Source organism: Impatiens glandulifera, chromosome 2, assembly GCF_907164915.1.
Source record: "Impatiens glandulifera chromosome 2, dImpGla2.1, whole genome shotgun sequence".
In the NCBI taxonomy this organism is placed as follows: Eukaryota; Viridiplantae; Streptophyta; class Magnoliopsida; order Ericales; family Balsaminaceae; genus Impatiens; species Impatiens glandulifera.
Window position 1 is genome coordinate 57,781,185 of NC_061863.1, and position 19,475 is coordinate 57,800,659.

The window sequence follows — 19,475 nt, forward strand, 5'->3', positions numbered from 1 at the left end:
TTCATGGACTTCCTGCCTCCATAGTTTCTGATCGGGACACTCGCTTTGTGAGTCACTTTTGGAGGAGTCTTTGGCGTTTGGTTAATACTCAGCTGAATTTTAGCAGTGCCTATCACCCGCAAACTGATGGCCAAACTGAAGTTGTTAATAGGTCTTTGGGGAACCTTCTGCGCAGTTTAGTTGGGGATCATCCTAAGGCTTGGGATCTGAAGCTGCCTCAGGCCGAGTTTGCTCACAATCATGCTGTTAATCGCTCCACTGATTTTAGTCCTTTCCATGTGATTTACGGGCTGTCTCCGCGTGCTCCTCTTGATTTGTTAGCGCTGCCCAGCAAGGTGCGTCCTCATTCCACTACTGCGGATTTTGTTAGTCAGTTGGCTCAGGTTCATCAGACCACTCATGACCGCTTGGTTGCAGCTACTGCCAAGTACAAGGAGAAGGCTGATTCGAGAAGGCGTGCTGTTGATTTTGAAGTTGGTGACTTTGTGTGGGCTATTCTGACTAAGGATCATTTTCCAGCTCATGAATATAGCAAGCTTGCTGCTAAGAAGATTGGTCCTGTTGAGATTGTGGAGAAGATCAACCCCAATGCTTATCGTTTACGCCTTCCCAGCCATGTGCGTACCTCTGATGTGTTCAATGTGAAGCATCTTGTTCCTTTTGTGGGTGAGTCTTCTTCTGATGAGGATGATGCGGTTCCAGATTCGAGGACGAATCTTTTCTACCCTGGGGGGAATGATGCGGTGCGAGTCGAAGAGGCGTTTATGCGAAAGTTGCAGCATCCGAAAATATCTCGCAAGTGTCAGATTTCGACGATTGCCTAGTGTTTTTCGGGCGGAAACGTGGTGCTGTGAAGAAGTCATGGCTTTGCCATGAGGTATGATGGTTTAAGGCCATCTGACGACGTTTAGGGGCTCAAAATCGCATTTTTATTAGTTTCGGGTGTTTTTTGCAATTTATTAAAAGTTGTTTATTTCTTTTGCAAGCTAGGGTTTGAGTATTTAAAGAATCTTAAAACACTTTGTTATGGGAAGATTATTAATCAGAAAACGAGGTTTCCTCAATATCTATCAACTTTCGGTATTCGTAAGAATCAACGAATCTTGATAAAGGTTCATCCTAGTCACGCACGCTGCATCAGAACCATTTTTTTAAATCAAACTATAGCCTTAAAATTTAAAAGTGCCAGAGGAGACATTAGTTCTGCACTCTAATAACAACATGACTAGCATTTGGCTGTTGAACTGAATTTCCACCACCTTCTTCTTCAATGGTGTCGGCTACTGCAGTACTTGCGCATGGACATGACGATACAGACACTGACACGGGTGGTTCTTCAACAACACGATCAATATTAGTCTTAAAATGTGCAGTCCGTGCAAGTTCTTTGAACTAACTCCGCCATTCTTTCGGTGCAGTTCACAATGTGTAGTAAACAAGAAGCCATGTTTAGGATTGGCATTATTTGCAGCAGGGGAAGAGTGGCTGTTATAATATCATCATTGTTGGGGATAAATGACAATTTAAGATTATTGTTGGAAGGTTTTCTCAAATTTAGAACTCACCTAATTTTTTGTTATTTTAAGAATTATAGTTATAATATTTTGTTATATTTAAGATTTCTGACGGTGTTAACAATTCTGTTAAATTATTTACAATATTTTTTATTTACAATATTTTTTCTTTATATTTTTTTTTATATCTAGTTAACATTTTCAAGTCTTCAACCACATTTGTAAATATTTCAATCTCCGTTCCTTCCTCTTTCTCCAATTGCATTATCACCTGCAAATGGTAAAAGTTGCATAAATACATAAATTCTCACCTCTTCTTCTCAGTAAGGAAAAAATAGACGGAAAACAATCGCAGCTCTCTTTCTTCTTAATGAGATGATTCTCTTTCTGGCTGTAGCTTTCAGCAGCTTCTCCAACCGAATTTTGGCAACGATTAATGTCTCCGGCGAGTACTTCCGGCGATTTCTAGGAACCATTTTGTGCTCTCAAATCGTCTTTGTGGTTGGAAGTGTAATAGTGATCGTTCTCTACCTGAAATCCGGCTTCTTTCGAATTCAGACAATAATTGTACCTACGAAATTGTATGAAGAATAATGACAATAAACGATAAAAATGAGAACTTTATGATGAACAGAGAAAATAGAGCATTTTCGAGGTTAAGTTGACTATAAAGATGATGAACACAGAATCTTCTACCGACAAAGAAATGAATATTCAAAGGGCAGAAGGAGAGAAGACATTAGTCAAACAAATGAAATTGAGGGAGAGGGTCATCGACTGATTGTCACCCACAGTTTTGTTTGACTGATAATATGCTCGATAAATCGGAGAAGCAATTGTTTACTATCTACAACGTTGCAGGAAGTATTGATCTAAAATATCTTACAATGCCACTATGTTTTCTTCTTTGAAGAGATGATCTTCCGCCTGCAAATAAAAAAAATGGTTTTAGAAGAGAAAATTATGAGCATAACCTATAAGATCAATTGATATTTGAATTACACGAAAAATAGGGCGAGATGATAATGATCGAATCTGAGGAGAAGAGCATTGTCTTGACGAAGAATTATAGCAATGGCAGATTGCTGAGAAGTTTTAATAGACATTGCAAACATTTTTATTAGATTTTTTTATTTGGATGTTTTTCTCTATCCACGGAATAAAAGTTCACTTAACAGCTTAACAGCTTGGTTGATGACTGAAAAAATAATTAATTAAATAATTTAATAATATTTTTGTAATGAGAGATCGCGCACAATCTATCATGACAGCGGTGAAGGATATTGCCATTAAAGCAATTGGAAATGGAGAAAGAGAGAGAAAATCACATTAAAAGATCAAGGAGTGTGTTTAAAACTTGTAAATATTAATGAGATAAAGAAAATATATTAAATAAAAAAATTGTTAAATAATTTAACAGACTTTTACCTAAATTAATACAGTTAGTGAGAAGTCTTAAATATAACAAAATATTATAACTAAAGTTCTTAAAACGACAAAAAATTAGGAGAGTTCTAAATTTGACAAATTCTTTCAACAATAATCTTAAATTTGTCATTTATCCCTTAGGGTGTGTTTGATGAGGGGGAATTGGAATTGGAATTGGAATTGGAATTGAAATTGGAATTGGAATTGGAATTCTAATTCCAATTCCATGAGAATTGGCATTCAATTTCAATTCCTATGTTTGGGAAAATGATAGAATTGCAATTCAATTCCAATTCCTATGTTTGGGGAAATGATAGAATTGTAATTCAATTACAATTCTTTTGTTTGAAAGAAATTATTTTGTGAACATTATTTTGACAAATAATTAAAAGTAACTTTATATCAATAATTTTAAACAAAAATTCTAACAAAAAAACAATTTATTTAAACCAATTTTCAGCAAGACAATTTTTTTACTAAAAAATAGCATAACATCAAACAAGTTATAATAATATTTTGATAGAAGATCAAAGTAACATAGAAAAGTTTATAATTTTGTATGCAATAAGTTTCAAGTGTCTTCCTACCCACATATAAGATAAAAACAGTCTTAATAACAAAAGAAACACGTTAAAAGCCCACAAAATAAGAAATTGGAAATCTCATAACTTGATGATCACTTCTTTATTTGTAACAAAATCCATGCACGCCTCATACGCTCGGGGATTGTTAGAAACACTTCGTACTTCCTCTCGTTTGTTGTGAGTACATCAACCGCTTGTAGAAATTGTGTCTCCTCTAAGTCTGTAATTTTTGATAGTTCATCAAAAACTTGTTGAGCACTTGTCTTTTCAACATTGTATGCCTTACCAACCACGTCAGCCATCTTGGATATTGCAGTGGCCATATCATTATGACGAGTTCTTTTAGAAGGTCGTTCTACACTAGTTGATTCTTTACTTAATTTTGAACAACTCTCTATATCTTCAAACATAGCTCTTGCACCTTCATCAGCCGTTTCAGCTCCACTTCCATTAGCTTTATCTTGTCCACAAATAATTGACAAATCTTCCCAATTCTCAACAATTTTACTTCTATAATGACTCGCATCTGGGTGTGCCTATAAACAAGTCACAAAAATATATATAAAAGTGTTATCTTAAAATAAGAATTCAAGCAACATAAACTAATATACCTTAACATAAGTTGTCCAAACTTCTTCACTATCCACTTTCACCACTTTTCTATCCCAATCCCATCCAAATCCACTCGTACCAAGCATAGCACTTATAACAGCATAATGTTTATCCCAAGTCTTAAGTCGCGATTGTATATTTTCCCTACTAACATTAACATTACATTGATTGTGTAATGCACTAACCGCAGCAGCATATGCAACAGATTTCCATCCATTAGGAGGATGATTTCCTAAATTATGTTGCTCAAGCAATACATTTGTTAGCACATTATCCATCATTGATGTCCATTTGAGATACGATTTAGTCTTCATTCTCCTTATCTTTTCAAAATATAGAGTGAAAATATAAGATTGATTAGAAAAGACACCAACAAAGATTTTATATTGATAAAAGAAGATACACATCACCACAATTATACTAGCTTAACATAAACTAAAATCACTAAAAACATGTAATTAAGTTCTACCACTCCTAACTTGATATTGACTATACATCTCCCTTGCCATATCATCCCTAAAATTTGTCCATTGACTACCACCTTGTACATTTGTTATGACATCTTCATAGTCCACATCAAATACTTCATTTGATTGTTGTGCCAAATCACAATCAACCTCATGCAACAATGGATAATCCAATTCACTTGCAATTTCACGAATGTAGTTATGAAGAACACAACAAGCATTAATAATACGAACCTGTCATTCAAGTAAATTAATTATTGAGACAAATATTTGTGTATATATGTCAAGGAAATAATATGACCAATTCTTATAATTATGTTATAAAAATTCACCTGTGTATTAGTACCAAAAAATGATGGTTGACGAAGTACTGCCCATCGTTTTTTCAGCAATCCAAATGTTCTCTCTACTGAATTTCTTGCTAAAGAGTGTCGTAGGTTAAATAATTCCTTATAGTTAGAAGGACGATTACCATGACTTGACCATTCATTTAGGTGATAACGAGTAGAACGATAAGGAGCTAAAAATCCGGGAGTATTTGCATATCCAGCATCAACTAGATAATAATTTCCTAAATAAAATTCAAATTTATTAGTCTTCTTAATGCTACTAATATAAATAAAATTTAAAAAACAATACCAGTCGGCACAAGAAATGGATCCATTTCTCTCACTAATGCACTTCGTAAAACTTTTGAATCTGATGATGAACCTTCCCATCCAGGAAGAACATAAAGAAATTTCAAACTCTTTTTATCACATACTCCCAAAACATTAGTTGTTATCTGTTGTTTCCTATTTCGATATCTACCTTGATCTTTAAGTGGAATAGTCATCTCAACATGTGTTCCATCCAAAGCTCCAAGGCAATCCTAAAAAAAATTAAAATTAAACTATATAATTTCTAAAATAATCTACAAATATATGTTAAACTTAATTTTGATACTAACCTTGAACCATCTCCATTTATGATCATTCTCATCAACATTCTCAACTTGATTAGGTAATCTTATAAAATCCTTACTTAAACTGAGAACCAAGCGTAGTACTTCATGAAAGCGCCTACTAATTGTCTCTAATGAACGAATATAGATACCTCCAAGTACCCGAAGTTTTACTCCATGTCCTAGTACAAGTAAAAACATGGCTACAGATTCTTCAACCGTCACATTGCTATTATCTTGTAAACCCTTTTCACGCAACAATTCACAAAACATAGTGAAACTGTGTTTTGTGAATCGTAATAAGTCAAAACAAGTCTTGTCTTTTTCTCCATATAATCTTTTTAACAATATTTTTCTTAATGCATTATTTTCCTCAGTGTCATATCGTGGGATTCTTGGTATAGGTTGTTCTTGTAACCAATCCACAATTGTAACAGTTGTTTGAGTTATCACATCAAGAAGTAATCTTCTTTTTTTTAATTGTACTAAACAGTTATCATCCATTAATAAGATATCACGTTCTGCAAAATAAATAAAATTAAATAAGGTTTATATGTATCACATGCTTCATTCACAATTGCAATTAATGGCGACCAATCCACTATTGCAATATGGCGACCAAAAAGATATTGAGTATGTGTCAGCATTAAACTACTCAATCTGAGATTAAAATACTAACTCATCCTAAATTCAACATGAACTTATTAGCCTCAAACCTTAATTGTCACAACTTAGATTTCAATATTTCTCATTTCAACCTGATTTCATCTTATGATCCTAATCTTTAGTTATTAAATTTTAAAGCAGAAAAATCAGAAATGATTTTAGAATCAATCCTAGGAATCAAAATCCTTATAAATAGTCATAATCTTACTAGATATTAACCAACATATTTATCAAACTAACACTTATCATATTCTACATAATCTAATCTTATCATATGCCCCATAAATAGCCACAATATAATCATAAAGCATCAGATATAAAAACAAAGGGTCTACTGCTATTCACAAATACAATACATCACTCAAACTCTATTGCAAAATAGAGGATCCTATCATTAGGATCAAATATCTTTTTCATATGATTTGTGTATTGTAGAAAGGATAATATTCTCAACGAAAAGAATATCTAATCGCATTCAGATCTAGAAACAAAAAAAATAGAAAGTGTTTCCCATAGGCGTTGAAGAGATATATGGAGGTACCTGATGTTGAAGCCGTGAGAGATCGTCGCCGCCAGTGAGGAATCGTCGCCCGTCGCCCGTCGCCGCCCGTCGCCTCCGATTATATAATAGAAGAGAAAGAGATAGATCGGGAAAATGTTACTGGAAAATGTTACTGGAAAATGGAGAAGAAGAGAGAAAAAGGTGAAAGGAAATGAGAAAATGGGAAAATGGGGAAGAAGAGAGAGAAAGGTGAAAGGAAATGAGAAAAACGGTACGTACGGGCTGAAAATGGGGAAGGAGAGAGAGGTGTGAGGAAATTGGTATAATCTGTTTGATTGGAATTACAATTCTTATGTAATTTGACCGGAATTCAAAAGCTAATAAATAAATTGTTTGGAATTCCATCAGAATTTAAATTCCAAATCCAATTCCTAAATTTAATTCTTCAAACAAACACCTGAATTGGAATTGACTCCTCCAATTCCAATTCCAATTCCATGCTCATCAAACACACCCTTATTGTTGTTCATGTGATCAGTTTCTTTGAGCAAACTCTGGAGCCTTTGGGATGTATTCCTCGACATAGCCACATGAAGATCAACCAAACAAGACTTAGTCATAGTCTTCATCGCTAAAGACAAAGTCATTATGGCCTTGCTACATTCTATGCTCAATTCCCTGCAAGTCTCTTGGACTCTCCCAACTACCATTCCTTGATGCCTCATCAATTTCATAGGTATTGTTCTTAATTAGTGCAACATCAATTGAAGGCGCATTCTCAAGTTAGATTTCCAAGTCTCAAGTAAGTTTTCCATGGATGAGAAAACATGAATTTTCCATGTGCAGGTTCCCATCTTGCAAAATTAGCAAAACTTTCTACTTGGATTCTTGAATTGATGATAATGCTTGTGTAATCACAATTAATGATGTTATCAGATAATAAATATTGCAATAATGTTGCAAGTTTTTCCATGTTTAGAACGAGAACATCGTGAAGGTCTTGACCAGCCCAGACAGGGAAGAAGATTATAGAGGTGGCGAAGGAAATAAGTAGGGGTGTTCAACCGGCCGGTTAACCGGTTAATCAGTTAAACGGTTCCGATTAATACTGGTTTTGGCTTTTATTTTACAAACCGGTTAACCAGCCGTTAATGGTATCGGTTTTACCGATTCTGGTCGGTTCTGGCCGGTTAAACCGGGTTTAACCAGGAACCGATAATTCAATTTTTTTAAATTAAGTAATAAATTTATAAAATATATATTTTTAAATTATTGTTTTACTTTCCTATTATATTATTCTCCATCCTTTTTTTCTCTATTATAATATATTATATTATTATTATTATAATATAATATAAATATATTATATTATAATAATATATTTTATTGATATATTTAGGAATATGTTATAATATATAATTTGATTGTAATAATATAATATATTTTATAGCTATCCTGTTAAGTTTGTATGTTTCTTGAGAAAATTCAATAAAATTATGTCGATTAGTCTTTGACCAACCAAGTATAAGCGAATATGATAGAATCCCTTTCTCAACCGATAGAACGGGATGTAAAATCAGTAAATTATAATTTATAACTTTGATTTTAGGAGTTTCCGTATTGGTCATGTTTGAGAGAAAGTTAAAACATAAAGGAAATGTTGAACTTTGAAGACATCAAATTTTAATTTGCTTAACTATTTTGATTTTGTTAATTTATAATTCTTAAAAACAAATTTACATATTTTAATGAAATTATTTCAATTTGTTATTAATTTATTTTTGTAAAATTTTATATAGATTATAATGTTTTTTAAAAATTATTTATAAAATAACTAATACAAATTATAAAATATAAAAATATATAATTAAATTATTACCGGTTTACGGTTAAACCGTTAGAAAAATAAGGAAACCGAAAACCGAACCGTTTAACTGGTAAAAACCGATTAACCGGAACCGCTAGAACCGGTTAACCAATAAATCGTTAAAATGAAACCGGTTAACTATCGGTTGGGTTACCGGTTTTCCGGTTTTTTTTGCACAACCCTAAAAATAACTATACCAATTAGAATGGTTGAGAGTCTCTTAAGAGCTACATCTCTAACTTGTTCAGAATGATGACCAGAAACCGATATCATACTGAATGTTAAAATGGAAGTTGAAAGCCCATAATCATATGCAACCTTCAAATTTGGAAAGAATCTAAGAAATGTGAAAACTGCACCTACAACCACAAACCAAACCAACCAGTTAGTAGTATCTTTAAATAAGTATACACTACAAAAACATGGACAATTAGCGACGCTTTTTACTGACAGGTTTTTCGACGGATAAATCATTTGTGACGGATATTTCATTATTAAAATAAAGTTTGCAAATTAGCTCGTCGGTAAGCATCCGATGGCTATTCAATCTGTCAGAAAATATTTGTGACGGATATTCTGACGTATGTTCAATTTTTTAGCGACGATTTTTCCAATAAATATGCCACATACTTGTTATTATTTCGGACGAAATTTTCAACGGCCAATAAGTTTTTTTTTATATTATTTCCGACGGTTTAAATAAAATTGTAAATATTCTTTGTTACAATATTATGGCAATTTTTATTCCATTCAAAATTAATACTTATTTAATTATTTTATTATTATAGTGAGAAATGATTTTATTCTATATTAAATATTATTTTATAAAATATCAAAAATCAATAAAAAAAATACATTAAAATTAAATATTAATATATCTCATTCTCAACCATGATTTATCACAAATAATTTAATACAAAGTTATAAAACACTAAAACACTATATTCAAATTACACATTAAAAAAATATCTTAATATCCAATCCAAATGCATAATACTCATTAATAACCTGCAACAATATCAACAAAAAGATATAAATTAGATAATTATCTTCACATTATACTACTATTTAAACACAAAATATACCAAAGAACAAAAGAAGTCAATAAAATCACATGAAAAGAATACAAATAGTCATCTAAATTACTAAAATCAACACAAACAAAATATAACAACAAAAAGAATCAATAATGTCAAATGATACAAATTAGCCAACTAGCCTCACAACAAAGAGTAATTAATTTTCCCGAACAAGAAGAATTTGCATAAAAAACTAACACATAGTTGTTCTCCTCTGTTTACCACATCATAAAAGTAAGAATAACAAACATAATAATGTCATGGGAAACACAAATATTCCTCATTCCTACTAGACCTACATACACATTACACACCAAATTAAGTACAATAAATTGTTGGAAATTGCAATATATAAGGATTCCCACAATGAATAAAGAAGTTACAATAACAACCAACCTGGAAAATTGATCGCCCACTCGGATCACCACATATCTTCTTAACGCCTCTTAGATCCACTATCCTAGTAGCTCTCTCCAGGTTTTTCCAAAAATGAAATACAACCTATAAACACACAACACACATATTATCAAAAGTATCTTCAATTTTCAACTTCTTGTTGACCATGACAAACACGCACTTATAAATGTGAGACTCTTTATCAAACTCATCAATAAATCTGATAATCTTTAAATAAGTATATACATTATTTATTAGGTACCTTGTATGGGGAATTTGATTAAATACCCTCAAAGATGAGGTTATTTGATCGGGTGGTGATTTTATAATTAAATTGCGCTCGTGGTTGTATATTTTTTTTAGACGATATTGCCCTTGTAGCGAAACACTAAGGGACTTAGCGTTTCGCGAAGTGGATTAGGTTTAGTATAAATACTCTAATATTATAACAGTGATTCGAAGAAAAATCAAACATCAATAAACATGCTTAAAATAAACGTACCAATTGGAACAGTGCTCGTGCTCGTCGTGGAGCTCATAGTGGATTTCGACCCGTCGCCGCCGAGATCGCCGACGAGATCGCCGCCGGAATTTAGAGAGAAGGAGGAGAAGAGCGGGAAGAGAGAAGGAGAAAAAAAGAAATGAAAAAAAATGAGAGAGATTATATTAAATAGTAAGAGTAATCTGGACATTTCACACATTGTCACTTCGCGAAACGCTAAGGGACTTAGCGTTTCGCTACAAGGGCAATTTCGTCCAAAAAAAATAAATAGACCACGAGCGCAATTTAATTAGTAAATCACCACCAGATCAAATAACCTCAAACTCATCTTTGAGGTTATTTAATCAAATTTCCCCTTGTATGAAGACAAGAATGGCAATGAGTATTGTATGTCCAACTTGTCCAAAAATAGTAGCCATTTTGAATTTTTTATAATTATAAACTATATATAATTTATATCATTTCTTATAAACTAGTAAAAATAATAAATAAACCAAAATCAAACCAAAATTTTGAATTTGACATAAGGTGCACATTTTTTTTAAACTTTATATTTTGTTATATAATTTTTCTTTTAATTCTTTAAAATCGAACATCATTAATTGAGTTTGGGCAAATATATTATATTATATATATATATATATAAATATAAATATAAATATAAATAAAAATAAAGCAGTATGTTCTGAAAATTTTATAATTATGAATATATTAATAAATTTAATAATATTTTTTCATTCATTATTCATGTTTCAGATTATTACCTTTGAGCGTGTTTAATTGAGATTATAAGTTGCGCGTTCAACGCTTTTGTAATAATCTTGCGTAATAAATTAATATAAAAAATTATAATCAAACTTATTTTGTATTTAAACTTTTTTTTTTCTACATTTCTATCATCTAAAACCTTAACGGAGTAAATTGAAATATATAAACTAAATATAAATTGAATCCTATCAAACATATCTAAATATAATTAAATTAATTAGAACAAATAAATTAAGTATATACTGAATTAAACATACGTTTATTTATACATATACATATAAAAAATTAATTTAAAATACAATTGTCCTCTTCAAAGTTTTCTAGTTAGAAAAAATTAAAACTTTATTTAGAATATGAAAGAGAAAACAAAATATTTTTGATCAATAAATCCCGCAAAAAATAATTTTAAAAATAAATCATCAAACAAGCTCTAAATATCTATTTTAACTTAAAAATACAATAAAATTTGAGGGTAAATTTGAGGGTCGGACTGAATTGTGATAGCTATCTAAATAATTTTTATTATTTTTTACTTATTATTTGTAAATGATAATATCTTTGTCAATTAAGGAAAACTAGTAAGATACCTTATAATCATAAGTCTTATGACCTACAGTTTTATTCAAAATGCTTCTAGATGAAATACTCGTGATGTTTTGATCTCTTAAACCGACTATTCATCTTTTAATACTATTAAAAACATATATATATAATTATATAATCCTTATAGACACGTTATGCATTGACAATATATTAATAATTTTTATGTGTGATATTATTATAATTTGTGTTAAGAAAAGAGTCAACAATAACAGGAGGTTGACCAAATATTGTTAACCGCAAAGACCTTCGTTTGATATTAACTCTGTTAGAAGTTAATATTTGTTTATAATCTTCACAAGTCTTCACAAATCTTGAACAAAATCAAGTGCGGAACTGTTTGTTTAGACTTGAAACGACATATAAAGAGATGGAAAATACGGAAAGTAAATAACACATGACACAAAGTTTGTTTATGGATGTTCGGAGAAAAATCTCTTACGTCACTCATTCTTCTCAACCTTGAGAAAGATATTCACTAAAAGATTTGGTTTGAGTACAACGCTTACACAAACTAGTCGGACAACTAGGACTTAAACAATGCATGTTTTCGAACTCCTAGTACACAACACTTTGTTGAACATAACAGATTCTGTCAACTTACAATACTAAAATCTCACACAGAAATAACAGTATGTAATACAACTTAATGATCTAGCAAACTTATAGACCTTTAGAACTTAAAAGTTTGAGCGCTTGATCATAGAAAAACTTAAGACTCGTGAAAGTAATTGAAGAATCAGGATGCTATTTTTTTTTAAAAAAACGGTAGGTGCAAATTGTCCTTCAACTTCTTCTTAAATAAATATCTTTTCAACGAACAAATTTGTTTAAGAGAACACTTGTCCTATTTCGATTGGATGTGTGTCAGGGTAGTACATCAGAGAATATTTGTTAGAACGTGGATGTACTGGATGAAGGTAGTGCGCCGAATATCCTTTAGGAGATCGTGGTGTACTAAGACGTACATCACATGAATTTGAATTATCTTGGCACGTGGCAGTCTTCTATAGGATTAGCTTCGTTGCTGTGTCAGACTGCCAATAACGGATGCTTGATCAAATACCGAATTTGATAAAGTACCGAAAACACTTCATAAAATCGAGGTTCTAGAAAAACCGCAAACGTTTCATATAAAACCGAATTTGATCAAATACCGAAAGTGTTGATATAAAACTGAACTGGTTAAATACTAGACGCGCTGATATAAAACTGAAATGGTTAAATACCGGAAGCGCTGATATAAAACCGAACTAGTTAAATACCGGAAGCGCTGATATAAAACTGAACTAGTTAAATACCGGAAGCGCTAAAATAAAATCGAACTAGTTAAATACCGGACGCGCTGATATAAAACTGAACTGGTTAAATACCGGAAGCTCTAATATAAAACCGAACTAGTTAAATATCGTAAGCGTTGATATAAAACTGAACTAGTTAAATATCGTAAGTACTGATATAAACCGAACTGGTTAAATACCAGAAGCGCTGATATAAAACCGAACTACTTAAATACCGGAAGCACTAATATAAAACTAAACTAGTTAAATACCGAAAGCGTTGATATAAAACCGAACTAATTAAATACCGAAAGCGCTTAGTAGGAGACGAGCCAAATAAAATACCGGAGACACTTCTGCAAAACTGAAGTGAACATAAAATCAAAAGCGCTTGTCTAAAAACCGATTTGGACAAACAACCGGATGCGCTTCTTCAGAATACCGAAGATAGATAAAACCGGAAGTGCTTGTACACAAACCGATTTGGACAACCTATCGGATGCGCTTCTTCAGAATACCGAAGTTGATCAAATACCAAACATAAAACTGAGCGCGCTTTTATAAAGCCGAAGCCGAATAGAAAAACTGGACGTGCTTTTGCAGAAAACCGAAGTTGATCAAATACCGAATTTGATCAACTACCGGACAGATTCCCTTTCCGGTTTTCTTCACTTTGTCATACACAAAATCAATAACACTATTTAATTTTATTGATACACTTAAAATTAATCAAAAACTTTAACTTAACAATTTTTTTCTTTTTGATTATTTAAACTAAATTATCAAAATCTGATAGAGTCATTATAGTGAGTGTCCTAGATTGATTTTATCTAAAGATTTCTCCATTTTTGATTATTTAAACTAGATTATCAAAACTCGGTAATTTTATAGCGTTGATTAATTATCCTAAGTTAATTAACAACTTTAATCTAACAATTTGTTTATTAAAATGATTCTATATGATTTTGTTTGGAGAATTTTTGAGAGTCAAACATTCAGTATAATATATCGTTCTCTAAATGAAACGTTATTTACAGTAAAATTTTACGGATGATATGTGAATAAAAAAATATTGTATTATAGTAGGTTATTATCGTATTTGTCACGAGAATATTAAATCGACAACTCACTTACTTTTACATTGTCGAAGGATAATTATTATATTGAATCTTTTGTGGAGTATTACTATGATTCGTTGAGTGATGTTCAAGATTATGGATAGTTGTTAAGAACTTTATATTGATAAGACTAATACGACCGACATTCATATTTGAGTTACTATCCAAATTATTTTCCGATGGACGGTCTGTTGTAAAAATAAATCGTCGAACTTTTAAAGTTTGTAACCATCGTTTGATGCATATCATTTAAAATTATATTATTGTGACACTTTCTGATATTCGTTTCGGAATGCTAGTAGAGTTGATCGTTATTCTCGAGAACCTAGAAGTTTGAAAACATATTAAGAATGTGGTTGTATTATATTATTTTATTTTTATTTTTTAATATTATATTTTGTTGTCATGTTTAAACAATTTTTATTATTTTTAATATAAATGTATCATTTAAAAATTTTAATTTTTTCATAGAGAATATTTTATTTTTAAGTTATTTTTAAAATTATAATAAATTTTGTGTTATAATTAATAAAATTAACTTAATTTAATTATTAAAATGTATATTATGATTTTGAATTCAAACATAATAAGTTGTGAACCTATTCTCTTTTGTTGTCGCGCATCGTCTACTTCCACTCTGTCAAAAAGTCAAAACCATTCCTTCTCCCTTGATTAGGGCCTAAAAGCCTTTTAAGCCCTATATAAATTTAAATTTTGGGCCTAATTTTTTTTAATTTTAATTAATAAAATAAAATATAAATAATTAATATATAATAATACGAGACTAAAAATAAATAAAAAAATTATTTTTATTATATATATTTAATATTAAAGGAGAAAAAAAAATAATATTAATAATATAATATTATTAAATATGAAAAGACGAGGCCTTTTAAAAATGGACCTATACTAGTGCATTGGTTGCTTTACTTAAACCCTAAACCCTACCCTCGATATATATATATATATTTGTATCGGGGGCGCGGTGGTTTGAGCCGTGAAGAAGAGAAATTTGATGGGGACTTACAAAAACCAGGCCAAGGTTGTCGTCGTCGGAGGTGGAATCGCCGGCTCTTTCGTCGCCAAATCTCTCCAATTAACCGCTGACGTCACTCTCATTGATTCGTAAGTACTCTTTCTTTCCATCTCCCTCTCTCTCGCTTCTGTTCATGTATTCTCCTTACTTTCTTTTCATAAATTTGAACTCCAATTAAGGAGCTTGATTCTGTATCTAATTTTGCTAATAACCATTCTACCGATACCCAAAAGAATATTGTAATCAAAAGAGTTAATATTGTGATCAAAAGAATTCCCCCCTTGTTTGATTGTTAATGTGGGTGCAAATAAATGAATCATAAACAGGAAGGAGTATTTTGAGATCTCATGGGCAAGTCTGAGGGCAATGGTGGAACCACCATTTGCAGAGCGAACACTGATTTACCACAGGGATTACTTAACCAATGGCCTTGTTATAACATCCAGGGCCATAAACATAACTGATACCGAGGTATTAACAGCAGAAGGGCGCCTTGTTCCATATGATTATCTTGTCATTGCCACGGGCAATGCTGATCCTCTTCCACATGCTAGAAACGACAGGCTTAAACAATTTGAACGAGGTAAATATGTTAAATATTGTGAAAAGAGGCTTTGAATTGGCAACTTCTTACTTTTATACATATTCATGATTATTGTGACAGATAATGAGAAGATAAAAGAAGCTAGTTCGATCTTGATAATTGGTGGAGGCCCGACTGGGGTGGAACTTGCTGGGGAGATTACAGTTGATTATCCTGATAAGGCGGTTACTTTGGTGCACAGGGGATCCAGGTTGTTGGAGTTCATTGGGCCGAAAGCTTCTCAAAAGGCTTTAAAGTGGTTGGAGGGAAAAGGGGTTGAAGTGAAGTTGGGGCAATCTATTGACATGAGCTCTGCTTCAGAAGAGAGCAACAAATATGTAACTTCAAAAGGAGAAACTGTCAAAGCCGACTGTTTTTTCTTATGCTTTGGAAAACCTGTAGGGTCGGAATGGCTAAAGGAGACGATCCTGAAGAATAGTCTGGATAGCTCTGGAAGATTGAAAGTTGATGAAAATTGTAGAGTCGTTGGAAAGAGAAATATTTTTGCTGTTGGAGATATTACTGACATCAAGGTAACATTAACAACTGATATCTTCTTTTTTTATATCATTTGGTTTGATGATTGAAGAGCTCATATAAAATATGTTTCTTTGGGGTGCAGGAACTTAAGCAAGGATATTTGGCAAAAAAACATGCGCTTGTGACAGTTAAGAATCTGACATTGTTGTTAAGTGGAGGAAATGAAAGTAAAATGGAGAAATATAAACCTGGTTCAGACTTGGCCATCATTTCTTTGGGGAGAAAAGAGGCAGTGGCTCAATTTCCTTTAGCAACATTGATCGGAATTGTGCCTGGATTCATCAAATCCAAGGACTTGTTCGTGGCCAAGACAAGAAAGCAATTGGGGTTGTCTCTTGCATAAAGCCACAAGATCATTACATTTTCATCATTTCATACAAGTTTTATCGGTTACAGTATGTATTCCCTCCCTATGATTTGTTAACTTGATATTCCAACTGCAAATTTGTGCTGTAATGTGTACTACTCTCTTCTGATTGATTCCCATAAACAATCATATTATGAAACTATCTATCCAACTATGATCAGTTGATCAATAGTAATGCCTAGCCGTGTTGAAATTGAAGACTGGCTAGCTAGGTCACGGGTCATCAATGAGTTTTGGGCCAATCATATCGAGTACATTAACACAGTTGAAGTGCGTTAAAAACTGGTCTGGCATCCTCGCTAAACTGATATAATACAAAAATACAACTGAACCCAAGATAATGGGTTGTAGAGAACCATTTTTTAAAATCAAACTATAGCCTTAAAATTTAAAAGTGGCAGAGGAGACATTAGTTCTGCACTCTAATAACAACATGACTAGCATTTGGCTGTTGAACTGAATTTCCAACACCTTCTTCTTCAATGGTGTCGGCTACTGCAGTACTTGCGCATGGACATGACGATACAGACACTGACACGTGTGGTTCTTCAACAACACGATCAATATTAGTCTTAAAATGTGCAGTCCGTGCAAGTTCTTGAACTAACTCCGCCATTCTTTCGGTGCAGTTCACAATGTGTAGTAAACAAGAAGCCATGTTTAGGATTGGCATTATTTGCAGCAGGGGAAGAGTGGCTGTTATAATATCATTATTGTTGTTCATGTGATCAGTTTCTTTGAGCAAAATCTGGAGCCTTTGGGATGTATTCCTTGACATAGCCACATGAAGATCAGCCAAACAAGACTTAGTCATAGTCTTCATCGCTAAAGACAAAGTCATTATGGCCTTGCTACATTCTACGCTCAATTCCCTGCAAGTCTCTTGGACTCTCCCAACTACCATTCCTGACGCCTCATCAATTTCATAGGTATTGTTCTTAATTAGCGCAACTTCAATTTGATAGGCGCATTCTCGAGTTAGATTTCCAGGTCTCAACTAAGTTTTCCATGGATGAGAAAACATGAATTTGCCATGTGCAGGTTCCCATCTTGCAAAATTAGCAAAACTTTCTTCTTGGATTCTTGAATTGATGATAATGCTGGTGTAATCACAATCAATGATGTTATCAGATAATAAATATTGCAATAATGTTGCAAGTTTTTCCATGTTTAGAACGAGAACATCGTGAAGGTCTTGACCAGCCCAGACAGGGAAGAAGATTATAGAGGTGGCGAAAGAAATAAGTAGGGATGTTCAACCGGCCGGTTAATCAGTTAAACGGTTCCGATTAATACCAGTTTTGGCTTTTATTTTACAAACCGGTTAACCGGCCGTTAATGGTATCGGTTTTACCGGTTCTGGTCGGTTCTGGCCGGTTAAACCGGGTTTAACCAGGAACCGATAATTCAATTTTTTTAAATTAAGTAATAAATTTATAAAATATATATTTTTAAATATTGTTTGTACTTTCCTATTATACTATTTTCCATTTTTTTTTCTCTATTATAATATATTATATTATTATTATTATTATTATAATATAATATAAATATATTATATTATAATAATATATTTTATTATATATTTAGGAATATGTTATAATATATAATTTGATTGTAATAATATAATATATTTTATAGCTATCTTGTTAAGTTTGTATGTTTCTTGAGAAAATTCAAAAAAATTATGTCGATTAGTCTTTGACCAACCAAGTATAAGCGAATATGATAGAATCCCCTTCTCAACCGATAGAACGGGAAGTAAAATCAGTAAATTATAATTTATAACTTTGATTTTAGGTGTTTCCGTATTGGTCATGTTTGAGAGAGTTAAAACATAAAGGGAAGGTTGAACTTTGAAGACATCAAATTTTAATTTGCTTAACTATTTTGATTTTGTTAATTTATAATTCTTAAAAACAAATTTACATATTTTAATGAAATTATTTTAATTTGTTACTAATTTATTTTTGTAAAATTTTATATAGATTATAATGTTTTTTAAAAATTATTTTTTTAAAATTATTTATAAAATAACTAATACAAATTATAAAATATAAAAATATATAATTAAATTAATACCGGTTTACCGGTTAAACTGTTTGAAAAATAAGGAAACCGAAAACCGAACCGTTTAACCGGTAAAAAACCGATTAACCGGAACCGCTAAAACCTGTTAACCAATAAACCGTTAAAATGAAATCGGTTAACTATCGGTTGGGTTACCGGTTTTCCGATTTTTTTGCACAGCCCTAAAAATAATTATACCAATTAGAATAGTTGAGAGTCTCTTAAGAGCTACATCTCTAACTTGTTCAGAATAAAGACTAGAAACCGACATCATACTTAATGTTAAAATGGAAGTTGAAAGCCCGTAATCATATGTAACCTTCAAATATGGAAAGAATCTAAGGAATGTGAAAACTGCACCTACAACCACAAACCAAACCAACCAGTTAGTAGTATCTTTAAATAAGTATACACTACAAAAACATGGACCTTTAGCGACGCTTTTTACTGACAGGTTTTTCGACGAATAAATCATTTGTGACGGATATTTCATTATTAAAATAAAGTTTGCAAATTAGCTCGTCGGTAAGCATCCGATGGCTATTCAATCTGT

General features: G+C 31.9%; 2 protein-coding genes across 2 annotated transcripts; one reads left to right on the forward strand and one right to left on the reverse strand.

The window, feature by feature from the left end:
* Nucleotides 1–3,544: 3,544 nt before the first annotated feature.
* LOC124925983 (uncharacterized protein At2g29880-like) lies at nucleotides 3,545–5,363 on the reverse strand. Its single transcript, XM_047466135.1, has 3 exons — nucleotides 5,245–5,363; nucleotides 4,138–5,176; nucleotides 3,545–4,062 (listed from the first exon to the last, which is right to left on the reverse strand). The coding sequence occupies exons 2-3, from the start codon at nucleotides 4,543–4,545 to the stop codon at nucleotides 3,619–3,621; spliced, it is 852 nt and encodes a 283-aa protein (XP_047322091.1). The 5' UTR covers nucleotides 4,546–5,176; nucleotides 5,245–5,363; the 3' UTR covers nucleotides 3,545–3,618.
* Nucleotides 5,364–15,293: 9,930 nt separating this feature from the next.
* Nucleotides 15,294–16,843, forward strand: LOC124925982 (apoptosis-inducing factor homolog B-like). The gene is made up of 4 exons (XM_047466134.1): nucleotides 15,294–15,451; nucleotides 15,689–15,945; nucleotides 16,027–16,478; nucleotides 16,568–16,843. Exons 1-4 carry the CDS (start codon nucleotides 15,342–15,344, stop codon nucleotides 16,826–16,828), a joined length of 1,080 nt encoding a protein of 359 aa, XP_047322090.1. The 5' UTR covers nucleotides 15,294–15,341; the 3' UTR covers nucleotides 16,829–16,843.
* The last annotated feature ends 2,632 nt before the right edge of the window (nucleotides 16,844–19,475 follow it).